Source organism: Anabrus simplex, chromosome 13, assembly GCF_040414725.1.
Source record: "Anabrus simplex isolate iqAnaSimp1 chromosome 13, ASM4041472v1, whole genome shotgun sequence".
NCBI classification, from domain to species: domain Eukaryota; kingdom Metazoa; phylum Arthropoda; class Insecta; order Orthoptera; family Tettigoniidae; genus Anabrus; species Anabrus simplex.
The window spans coordinates 90796265-90809563 of NC_090277.1; the positions used below are offsets into that span (position 1 = coordinate 90796265).

Below are 13299 nucleotides of genomic sequence, written 5' to 3' on the forward strand. Positions count from 1 at the left end.
AAAAAACAAATTTGTGCAAATTTTTAATTATTAACAAAATTATTATCGAAAATACGCACAAAATGACACTCATCGTGACTAATCGATATGTATAGCGCCACAGCAAGTGGTGGAGACTTTGCAAATGCTAAGAGGAAGGGTAACAGGGGTATATTTTTTGCCAAGGTCGTGGACACAGGTATGATTCACCTGCTTGCCGCGTGCATTCGTCAGTCTGGCAGTCTCTTTAATACTGTCTGTTAGTTTCTTAGAGTGTAATCAACTGGCCGAGTTGGCTGTGCAGTTCGGGAAACGCAGCTGTGAGCTTGCATCCGGGAGACAGTGGGTTCGAACCCCACTGTCGGCAGCCCTGAAGATGGTTTTCTGTGGTTTCCCATTTTCACACCAGGCAAATGCTGGGGCTGTACCTTAATTAAGGCCATGGCCGCTTCCTTCCCACTCCTAGCCCTTTCCTATCCCATCGTCGCCATAAGACCTATCTGTGTCGGTGTGACGTAAAAATCAATAGCAGAAAAAAAGAGTGTAATCAAATACTAAATGATTTTTTAATTTTATAATCACACCGTACTTCTATTTAATTGTAATATGTGTGTGATATTGTTTCTTTGGTGAAAGTATGGTACTGAATCAAAATCTCAAAGAATTATTATTGCCGCACTTAAGTTAGTAAATTGTCAACCTTTACCTTTGTTGAAATTCGCTCAAAGAGCATAAAAAACTTTGTAGCTTTTCTTGTTCAGTTTTTATTTGTATAACCCCCCCCACCGCCCGCTAAATTCCTCAACCCGGCTACTTTCTGCTGTAGGCACATTTTTTGCCCCCATCCCCCCCACTTCTAATCCCCAATCGCCGCTACTGCCTGCTCTCATTATTCTGTCCTGGAGTTATATAGGCCTACTCTAATGTGACTGTAATTTGATCAGAAAATATGATTCTCTGTTTGAAAGTAATCAAATTGTATGGATTGTCAACAAATCTAAAACTTGTACGGGGATTATGGCATAATATTATACTACTATTTCAACAAAATACAAGACAGTGGTGTAGTGGTTAGTGTGATTAGCTGCCACCCCCAGAAGGTCGGATTCCATTTCTGGCTCTGCCACGAAATTTGAAAAGTGGTACGAGGGCTGGAACGGGGTGCACTCAGCCTTGGGAGGTCAACTGAGTAGAGGTGGGTTCGATTCCCATCTCAGCCATTCTGGAAGTGGTTTTCCGTGGTTTCCAGGCAAATGCTGGGATGGTACCTAACTAATGGCCTGGCCGATTCCTTCCCTCTTCCTTGTCTATCCCTTCCAATCTTCCCATCCCCTCGCAAGGCCCCTGTTCAGCATAGAGAGGTGAGGCCACCTGGGCGAGGTATTGGTCATCCTCCCCCGTTGTATCCCCCGGCCCAGAGTCTGAAGCTCCAGGACACTGCCCTTGTGGCGGTAGAGATGGGATCCCTCGCTGACTCCGAGGGAAAAACCGACCATGGAGGGTAAACAGATAAAGAAGACTAAAAGACAACCTTAACTAATGTCAAGCAGTGATGAAAACAAAAATAGTAATTCTAACAGTTTCTCATAATCATATTTACCAATAGTATGAAATGTTCTTCTTCTTCTTTTTGTACCACTTTTCCCACACGTATAGAACTGGCCCTGTTTTGCGACCAGATGCCCTGATGCCAACCCTATATGGAGGGATGTAATTACTATTGCATGTTCCTGTGGTGGTTGGTAGTGTAGTGTGCTGCCTGAATATGAAGAGAAAAGTGTTGGGACAAACACAAACACCCAGTCTTGGGGCCAAAAGAACTAATAAGAGTCGATTAAAATCCCCCACCCGACTGGGAATCGAACTCAGGACCCTCAGAACTGAAAGCCTCAACGCTGACCATTCAGCCAATGAGTCGGACAGTATTACAAAATGTTCACTGCAAATAAAATGTAACAGAAGACAGGTATGCTACGAAACAAATTTTGTGACTTAATTCCACAGACTTTATATGTTTATACTAGCGATATTTCAAAAGTCTCTTCTGTATTTGGAAAAATACAGTATAAAAATAAGTATAACAATGTCGATTGCTACACCTAGTGTCGAAATGTGTAATGTGATTTACAGACTACCAGGTTAAATCGTTATTTCATTATTATGTTGCATAATTCATTCATGACAACCAATAAGACATTTATTTTAAATGTGTGTTATATCATACTATACTGTATACAAAAGGAATAGTAAGTATTGCATGTTTGAATTTGCTCCACTTATATACGGACGACTCACTCAGTAAGTGTGCCCAGCCGTGACCACCGATCGGTGGCCCAGCAGACTCTGGTGACGGGGAACTGATTCCTTGCATGCGACATTGAGTGCGACCTCGGAGTCGTAGGAAGTGGGGGCGGTAGAATAACACTGACGGTATCCCCTGCCTGTTGTAAGAGGCAACTAAAACGGGCCCCAGGGGCTCTGAACTTTGGAGCGTGGGTTGGCGACCACGGGGCCCTCAGCTGAGTCTTGGCACTACTTCCACTTACTTGTGCCACGCTCCTCACTTTCATCTATCCTATCCGACCTCTCTTGGTCAACTCTTGTTCTTTTCCGACCCCGACGGTATTAGGTTCCCGAGGCCTAAGGAGTCTTTCATTTTCACGCCCTTTGTGGCCCTTGTCTTCCTTTGGCCGATATCTTAATTTTTCAAAGTGTCAGCTCCCTTCAAATATTTCTCTCAGATTAGTGTTTTATAAAAAGGATGGTTGCCTAGTTGTACTACCACTTAAAACAATAATCACCACCACCACCACCACCAGGCGCCATTTGCACACATTATTAGAATTATGGCGTCAAATCAAAAGACCTGCACCTGGTGAGCCGAACATGTCCTCAGACACTCCCGGCCCTAAAAGTCATACGCCACTTTTTTTAATTAGAATTATGATGAAAATGTCAGGTTCCAAGTTGTCCTTAATTAAAAAGTGGTTATAGGAGTTTCCCCATTTCACATCGTATGGTAAAATTATATTTTGTGACGTTTGCAGAAAAAGTAAAAACAGTTTTACCTAATTATCCCCCTAAGGATTTATTATCAATTTAGGAAAATATAAATGGTATTTTAATTGATGCCTATTAAATTATGTAAAATTGAAGGCGCATAAAAATATTTTAGAACCTATTTGAGAGTCTCTTTTAGGCAGCTAAAATGACATTTAAGCACCTAAAAATCCGAAGTCTAGTAATCACTATTGCATGTTTCTGTGGTGGTTGGAAGGGTAGTGTGTTGTCTGAATATGAAGAGAAATGTGTTGGAACAACCACAAACACCCAGTTACCGAGCCAGAAAAGTAATTAGATGCAATTAAGATCTCCGATCCGGCCGGGTGTCGAATCCGGGGCCTTCTGAACCCTAGGCCTCAACGCTGACCATTCAGCCAAGGATATGGACAAAACTAAATCATTATTGAGTTTCATTACTTCTAATAGTATTAACATTCAACTTTCATAGTAGAACAAAGAAAAGAATCATTATTTAAATAACTTTTAACATGCAACTTTTGTAGTTTCAATCTTGCCGCCTGATGCCTAAGGTCAGGCCGCCAAGTGCACCACTGTCAACATTCTCTCAGTTTAGTATTGGAGAATACGGAAGTGTCCAGTATTGTCTATAGTGTATTTAGTTATAGTCCTATAATTCATGCCTGAACGAAAAACCATGTACGGTATGTTACCTGTGCAGTTAGCAAAGGTAATGAAGAAGTTTCTTTTTTGAACTGTGCAAATGGGTGCTTCTTAGCACTGCTAACTGCACAATTCACTCAGTTAAATAGCTCAGTTTCCTCAATTGGCCTCCCCCTGGTGGGTGGGGGCAGTAGAATAACACCCACGATATCCTCTGCCTGTCATAAGATGTGACTAAAAGGGGCCCCAAGGGCTTTCAACTTGGTAGCATGGGTTGGCGACCACGATCCCTGAGCTGAGTCCTGGCATCGCCTCCACTCACTTGTGCCAGGCTCCTCACTTTCATCTATCCTGTCCGACCTCACTTGGTCAAATCTTGTTCTTTCCTGACCCCAATAGTATTACGTATAGAGGCCCAGGGAGTCTGTCCATTTTCATGCCCTTCGTGGCCCTTGTCTTTCTTTGACTGATACCTACATTTTTCGAAGTGTTGGACCCCTTCCATTTTTTTCTCTGATTAATGTTATATAGACAAAGAGAATTTGTAAGCTACGAAAAAGTTAAAGATGAGAAACATGAAATTCTAGGTGTAAGGCTCATTTCTAAAGATAATAGGCAACTTGATGTCTTTGGAGTGTACATACCGGGAAAGGGTAGCGCTGACACAGATTCAGAATTATTTGATAAGATAATCAGCCATGTGGGAAACGATATGGAAAGGAATGAGATTGTAGCGGGAGATCTGAATTTACCAAATATCAATTGGGAAGGTAATGCGAACGACAGGAAGCATGACCAACAAATGGCAAATAAGCTAATATGGGAAGGACAGCTGATTCAGAAAGTGACGGAACCAACTAGAGGGAAAAATATCCTGGACGTGGTGCTGATAAAACCAGATGAGCTCTATAGAGAAACCAAGGTAATAGATGGTATTAGTGATCACGGAGCTGTTTTTGTCGTAGTTAAAAATAAATGTGATAGAAAGGAAGGTCTTAAAAGTAGGATTGTTAGGCATTACCATATGGCTGATAAAGCAGGCATGGGGCAGTTTTTAAAAAGTAACTATGTTCGGTGGAAAACTGTAAATATAAATGTAAACAGACTCTGGGATGGGTTTAAAGCAATTGTTGAGGAATGTGAAAACAGGTTTGTACCTTTAAAGGTGGTAAGGAATGGTAAAGATCCACTATATTATAACAGAGAAGTAAAGAGACTAACAAGGAGGTGCATATTGGAAAGAAATAGATATGGCTGTGGAAGTAAGGAGTAATTGAGGGAACTTACTACGAAACTGATTCTAGCAAAGAAGGCAGCTAAGGATAACATGATGACAAGCATAATTGGCAGTCATACACATTTTAGTGAAAAATTGAAGGCAGAAACAGGTTCCAAGAAGGGCATTCCAAGAATGATTAATGAACAAGGGAATTGTGTATGTGAGGATCTTCAAAAGGCAGAAGTATTCAGTCAGCAGTATGTAAAGATTGTTGGTTACAGGGATAATGTCCAGTTAGAGGAGGTCACTAATACTAAAGAAGTATTGAAATGTACCTATGATAACAACGGCATTTACAATAAGATACAAAAGTTGAAAACTAGAAAAGCGGCTGGAATTGATAAGTAAAGAGTTTTCTAGAGTGACATTAATAAGAGTTCCGTCTGTACATTGCTCAGAATTTAAAAAGGATTGTATTTCAGTATCGGTCGTGTCCACAGTAACAAGGAAATGCACTTTTTAGTTTTCCGTAATTTCTGCCAGGTTGTTATATTTTAAAGTTGCCATACCGTAAATCAATTCCAATTGAATGTGTGTCCAACATCAGGTCCCTCTTTTTTCTCCTCAGGCAATATTCGTCAACCTTACCGGGTCTATGGAAGTATCCTTCATTCCGAGATGAGGCCCTCAAGTCAGGCAGTCTCTGGCTGAAAGGGAAGAAGGCAGATGATGGGGCTGAAGGTTTATGGCGGATCCGCGACGATCTCTACGACTTCTCTTCGTGGATACATACCCACCCTGGAGGATCTGACTGGCTAGAGCTGACCAAGGTGAGCAACTGCATTTTTGATACCCATTTGTTGCAATTGTGCAAGGCGCCCCTCAAGGCTCTAAGGCTGAGCCTACCCTTAAATCCACAAATTAGTTTTCTTCCATCCTTATTAGTGTATTTCTATTGATATTTCAAATATTATATATTTGAACATACGCTGCCTAGCGGATGTCTTTGCCAACAATCAATAGCTATTCAGCTCAACTCAGCCTGTTTAGCCCACAAGCAACTACTTGATGGGTAGAGAGAAGAAGGGTTGTATCTTGTAAATGCAACTTTTGTAGTTTCAATCTTGCCACGAGATGTTTAATGTTGGGCCACAAGGTGCGCCACCATCAGCGCATGTCTCAGTTTAGTACGGGAGAATATGGAAGTGTCCAGTATTGTCTATAGTGTATTAGGCCGATATCTTAATTCTTCGAAGTGTCGGATCCCTAATAAATGGCAGAGTAAACCGTATCTCTGTTTAGCGTCTACGACTGAGTTGTAATGAATTTTGTCAGGTACACACAAAACGTTTCACTACAGATCTTAAGACATGGAGTGTCCAATTGAATGTTTTTGCTGTCTTTCAAAAATTCGACTACCTTTGCCGGGTTTAAACCCACTGTTTTGGGGATCTGAAGGCCAAAACTCTACCACTGATCCACTGAGACAGCTAGAGAACCCCTATTCTTTTATGAATCACTGGCAAGAAAACCACCCTGAGTGCTGATGTGTGTTGGACAATATGCAACACAGGCTTTACGTCTTTTTCAAGGCTCCATTATCAGACAGGCATCCAGTGTCAAAATGTGATATTTTTTTTGTACAATAGGCTGAGATTTAATGAATCTTGAAAGTAACAAACTTGTTCAATTTATCAAAAATCACAGCCTTATTCTACTAGAAAGGCCATGTCCTTTAACACAATAGAGGTCGAAACTTCCTTTCCTTCAAAAGGTACAAATGTTACTCATCCCAGGTATGGAAAAAAATAAAAATAGAATAATTATCTTAACTAAACTGTAGTTTTCACTTACACATTAATAAGAGAGGAGGAGTGTTATTTCAAATTATTAAAAAAAGAAAAAACCTCCACAGCCTCATAAGTGCATATATAAATATATTAGTGAGTCCTTAGAAAGTATTACACATTTTATTGCTATGCCTATTATTTGTGGGGCAATCGTTTAAAGTTAAAAAGCTGTATTTTAAGACTAGTAAATATGCGCACCTTATCGAAGGATTCCCTGGTTGACGATGAGATAAAGTCTCTTTTGTTAAAGGCCCATGCTGAATTATTTTGAATATACAGTAAAACCCAGTTATAACAACATCCAAGGGACCTGAAATATTGTGTCATTATAAACGTGTGTCATAGTAACCAAGATTCGTATTATCAGTCTAGTGAGGTGGAAAATGAACAATACAGTAACATAAACTTAATTAGGCTACACCCACATCGCTCTGTTCAGGTTTCCGTAGCCGCTTAATGTTCAAACCATTCTATTCAAATGCAGCAGCAATTTTATCCTTGCTCTTCCAAATCTTTTGGACTGTGGAATTAACAAGGCCAAACTCACGACACAGGTCAGCTTTCTAAATTCCATTATAAGTTTGGTGCATCATTTTAACTTTTTTCTTTTAGTAGATATGCACTTAGAGGAAACTTCCAGTCAAAACAGACAGCATGCATGTACTCTTAATACTGTAAGAATTCAGATGGGTTACCATGGGGTGGAGAATCTGCCTGCATTCCCGAGGTCTATGAGGTGACAGGAAAGAATTTTCAAAATCTATAAATTTCAACAAAATATTTCTTAAAATACTTTAGATCTTTATTCCCAACTGAGGTTGAAAATGACGTTATATGTGAGGTGGATGCATATATGTTAAAAACATATCAGATGTAAGGCTTTTCAGGTGTTTGCTCTATTAACCAGCATTTCGTCTTAGGTCTGACACTAGACTCATCAGAGTGGGATGTGTAAGAACCTACCCACTGACGCTGGGTGTACGCAGGTGAACTTATCAGAAGCCCATTATAAGAGGCACAGTCTGATAACTGCATATGGGAGATAAATCTCCACAATGGAATTATTGCCCACCTAGCAATTCCGAATGGAAAATTCTAAATTCCCATGGAGGGAATTAGATATTTTTCACCAATAGAGCATGTCGTATGTTTGTCGTATTAAGCAAGGTGGAAAAATACATTTCTTATGAGGAATATACCCGTACCACAGAAAACATGACGTTATAGATGAGTTGTTGCTGAAATAGATGTTGTTAGGACAAAGTTCAACTGTAAATGACATGGAAACATAAATGTCGAAAATCACATAGGAAAACGGGAGAAGATCTTAAATTGTTACACTGACTACGGAAGGTCCTAAGCTGATCACTTTCTAACACAAGATATAATTACACTATTCCTAGTAAATTCAAGGCTGTCCAACATAAAAGATTAACAATTAGGCAAACATCAAAATAATAATGAAAAAGCAACAAAGACCTCAACATATACTGTTTCTGGTGGTTACAGAAGGTCCTAACTGTCCACTTTCAAACACAAATGTATAACTACACTGAATACAATAACTTTGGGGATGCCCAATTTTAGTTAATATACTGTATATAAAAATTTTACAGTAAAAAGTATTATCCAAGATAAACACTGAAATGCATTAAAATGCACTTAAAAACACTTAATCAAAAATGGCCCAGACCAGTTCCACAGTATGCACTAGCCTTGTGTCTTCGTGGGTGTGCTATTTACTTCCCCTACACATGTTAATCATCATGGCACACTGATAAAGGTGAGCCTCATAATTTAACTTGTTCTAAATTTCTTTCCCCTTATTTCATTTCTATTTACTTCTCCTTTTCTTTGGGCTTCATATATCCACATCGAACTGAGGAACTTAAGTCCTACACTGTATCCTAGGACTTCATGTATGTTGCTTTCCACTCTTCAATGTGCCGATGAAACAAATGCCTTATAACACCTTGCTTAGCATAAACTGTACTCAAACTGCTTCTCTCAAGATCAATCTTTTAACGAGTCATTCCTCAAGATTTTATGTTGGATCAAGCTTTTTAACTCATTATTTACCATCAATTTAACATCTTTTACGTGATTACAGCACGACAGGAATATATAAGACTGTCACGTTACAAACAAACTTCAACTGAATTTACTTCTTCATAAAAAGTGTTGATATTTCTGTGTACATCCTTTTGACTGTGAATAACGTCTTATATTTGTTATGTGTGTTTATGATTTAGTCGTTTTGCCCAGTTCTCATAATTGGATGATGATGGCACTTTAAATGTGTCAAAACTGGTCCCAAAGTTAACATGTTGTAACTTAATATTGGTACAACTTAATAACAGTGTATTGAAAAGGTGGAACCTCTATACAGTACTTTCTTTTTAGTATTGTGATTCTCAGTTCAGTACAGAACAATTATGAAGTTTTTAACTTTAAATGCCTAATTCAGAGCACGATTCCAGAGCCACACTGCTCTGTCTCTCAGGTGCTCTTCCCATGTGTGTGATAAAGTGTCAGCCTCCGGATCGCAAGATAGTGGGTAGTCAGATTTTTGAAGGGCGGAAAAAGTCCATTCAATACTCCATGCCGTACGATGTCGGCATGTAAAAGATCTTTGGTGACACATTTGGTCTTTACCCAACAACATTCATTAAATCTCAGCCATAGACACCCAAGAGAGTTTCAGTTTACTCGGTCTGCCATCTAGAAGGCCTAGAGTAAAACGGAACGTCGAAATTGATGAGCAGACAGCCAGATGGCATCAAATTGAAATGTTTGCACACGGTAGCTGAGGCCAGATTATTATTATTATTATTACCATTGAGCAATGGACACTATTAGCAAGGAGCACCTGAGGTGGTGGTGGTGATTATTGTTTTAAGAGGATGTACAACTAGGCAACCATCCTCTATATAACACTAATCAGAGAGGATAAATGGAAGGGATGATAGTGATCCTGTGATAATGTGTTTTGGGGACACATCAAAGAAAAGTTGCCCACACAGACAACCGAGAACCTCGCATTATTTGGAATGCATTTGCTTCTATCACACCAGCAATGCTGCAGAGAATTTCACATTACTCCAGGAGGCAAATAATACTGTGCCATGAAAATGATGGTGTGCACACAGAGAACACGGAGTAAATCATGGTTAACTGCCACATTTACCTGTAGATCCTCCTCTCATCATATACATGCTGTTGAAAGAACACTTTGCATGGATGACTCCAACTATGACTGCTCAGTTGGTCAGTAGATCGGTTCTTGGTCCTTGCTCTACCATCGCTAGCCACTGAACGATCAACACACATTCTCTTCTAAACTCATCCTATTGTTTCTGCATTTGCAGCCTCATACATTCATCTTGTTCTGTTGGTAACGTTACACTTGTGTGATGACTGTACCAGGTCCATTGACATGCTCGCTGCTCGGCTCATTGCCCTCTGATGGACAAGGGTGCATAAACTATAAACCAGCATTTTAAATTAGCGGCTCTGGTAGCAAACGGAAATGGGTGTGGCTTTGAGAAGATGTTGGGGATGTCCGAAGTAGGGGTCTTGATGCGTCACACACTGCAGAGCGACAGCCCACTTCAGTGTGCAATGAGCGAGCAAGAGGTACACCCATCTGTTGCGCAGCGCATCATCATCATCATCATCATCAAGAAGGCACAAAATCCTTGGAAATTTTGAGAAGGCTGCGTGCACAGTTTGGGGAAGCTACTCTTTCCAAGACCGAGGTGTATGAATGGCACAAACAATTTTTGGCAGGACGGGAAGCAGTGGAAAATGAGCCCCACCAAAGATGACTATGGACGAGCATCACTGCAGACAACATTTGTGCTGTACATTACCTTATTGAAGAAGATCGGAGCATAAACATTTCTGATATTGCTTCACTTTTACGAATAAGGTTTGGAAGTGTTCAGGCCATCATCAGTGATGAACTCAACCTTCGGAAATTGTCTACCAGGTGGTTTCCTCGCCTCCTCACCCAGGAACAAAAAATTTGCACCAGGAAGGCGTATTAACAAAAATCACCAGGAAGGCATATTAACAAAAATCCATTTGTTTGGACCACTGAAAGAAGAACTGGGAGGAAAATGATTACATGACATTGCAGTGGTAGAGGAGTATGTGCGCAACTGCCTGTACATGTTTTTCTATCCACGAGGTTGGCATTAGAAAGTTGCCACTTCAATGGCAAAAATGTGTGTCAAATTCGGGAGACTATGTAGAAAAATGAGGTGCTTCTTTTATGTTTGTTGGTAGATACAATAAAATTGTGAAGAATAATTCAGGTTTATACAGTGAAACCTCAGAATGCGAGTAACTTGGTCTACGAGTGTTTTGCAAGACAATTAAACATTTTAAATACTGGGCGAGTTGGTCGTGCGGTTAGAGGCGCGCGGCTGTGAGCTTGCACCCGGGAGATAGTGGGTTCAAATCCCACTGTCAGCAGCCCTGAAGATGGATTTCCATGGTTTCTTATTTTCACACCAGGCAAATGCTGGGGCTGTACCTTAATTAAGGCCATGGCTGCTTCCTTCCAACTCCTAGGCCTTTCCTATCCCATCATCGCCATAAAACCTATCTGTGTCGGTGCGATGTAAAGCCACTAGCAACATTTTAAATAAATTGTAACTTGATAAGCGAATGAGGTTCCGCAATACGAGCGTCACGTCTGCCTAGGTTTTCCCCTCTCCCCCTGCCTCTCTCTTTCCTGGGCGAGTGTGTGTAATCATCTCCCGTGCTGGACTTCAGTTGGCGTGCCTCGCTCGCATAGTCAACACCGTACGAGTGTACATGTTTTGTTTCTTTCATTGGTGTCATAGCTGTTCTGCAACAATGGGCCTAGTGAACATAAAGAAGGCTAAAAAGGAATTCCGTCAGAAGGAGATGATTACCATGGAAGTTAAGAAGGATATGATCGAAAAGCATGAACAAGGTATGCGAGTGGCTGATATCACAAGATTTTATAAGTCTACATCAAGGATTTGCACAATATTAAAGAAGAAAGAAGAAATAAAAGGGGGAGATGCAGCAAAAGGAGTCACAAGAGTATCAAAGCAATGGCCACGTGTTCTGGAAGATGTAAAAAAGTTGCTTCTCGTTTGGATAAAGGATAAGCAACTAGCAGGCAATACTGTGACTGAGAATTTTAATCTGCGAAAAGGCAAAGACATTGTACGCCGACCTAGTAAGTAAATTACCATGTAGTACACGTACGTCAACAGAAATCGAAGAATGCTTCAAGGCCAGCAGAGGATGTTTTGATAACTGTAAGAGGAGATGTGGCATCCATAGTGTTGTGAGGCATGGTGAAGCTTCCCGTTCGGATGCTAAGGCAGCTGAGGCATTCACTACTGAGTTCCAAAGCTCATTGTTACCGAGACAACCTCCCACAGCAAGTTTTTAACAGTGATGAAATGGGGCTTATTTGGAAAAAGATGCCGAAGGACCTACATTACAGCAGGAGAGAATTCAATGCCCGGTTACAAGCCCATGAAAGATCATTTAACCCTGTTATTGTGTGCTAATGCAAGCAGGGATTTAAAAGTAAAAACCCCTGCTTGTGTATCATTCTGAGAATCTATGAGCCTTCAAGAAATGCAAGGTGCAGAAGAGCCAGTTAAATGTTATGTGGAGGTCTAACGCTAAAGCTTGGGTCACTCATATTTTTTTTTTTTTTTGAATGGATGAATGAGGTCTTTGGTCCTGTAGTGAAGAAATACCTTTCAGAAATTAATCTGCCGCTCAAAGTCTTGCTGGTTATGGACAATACTCTTGCTCATCCTTCAGGCCTTGAGGACGACTTACTGGAGAAATACAAGTTCATTAAGGTTAGATTCCTGCCTCCCAACACTACTTCACTTCTCCAGCCTATGGATCAGCACATCATTTCGAACTTCAAGAAACTATACACAAAGCACTATTTCAGCAATGCTTGGAAGTGACCGAAGGAACAAACCTTACCCTCCGAGAGTTTTGGAGAAATCATTTCTACATCGTGAACTGCCTGAAGGTCATCGATAAAGCCTGGGATGGGGTCATTAAGAGAACTCTTACTTCCGCTTGGGAGAAGCTGTGGCCTGACTGTGTTCTTGGATGTGACTTTGAGGGGATTGTTGGTGACAATGAGTCACCGATTGTTGATGACATTGTGTCCTTAGGGCTGGAGGTGAATGACGTGGACATTCAAAAGCTGGTGGAAGAACATAGCCAGGAACTCACCACCAACAAACTGATGGAGCTGCATCATGAACAACAGGAGGAGGTTATGGAGAAGATCTCGTCTGGGGAAGAGGAGGAGGAAAAGTCAATGGAATCTCTCATTTCAACTGAGATTCGGGAAAAGTGCAAAATGTGGGAAACGGTGTAAAGTTTTGTAGAAAAACACCACCCGAATAAGGCTGTAGCAGTGCGAGTGATGAATCTGTTCAATGACAATCCAATGTCACATGTTCGTGAAATCTTCAGAAAGAGGCAATAGCAACAGTCATTGTACAGGTTCCTTGTAAACGTTGCACGAAAAGAAAACAATTCCAG

At 40.7% G+C, this 13299-nt stretch overlaps 1 protein-coding gene across 2 annotated transcripts in view; it reads left to right on the forward strand.

Moving 5' to 3' along the window:
- LOC136884979 (cytochrome b5-related protein) overlaps nt 1-13299 on the forward strand; it is an 83573-nt gene that overhangs the window by 48463 nt on the left and 21811 nt on the right. For both annotated transcript variants that reach the window (XM_067157345.2, XM_067157346.2), the window contains exon 2: nt 5511-5712. In XM_067157345.2, coding sequence (XP_067013446.1) covers nt 5511-5712 — 202 coding nt within the window. The remainder of the gene's footprint in view (nt 1-5510; nt 5713-13299) is intronic.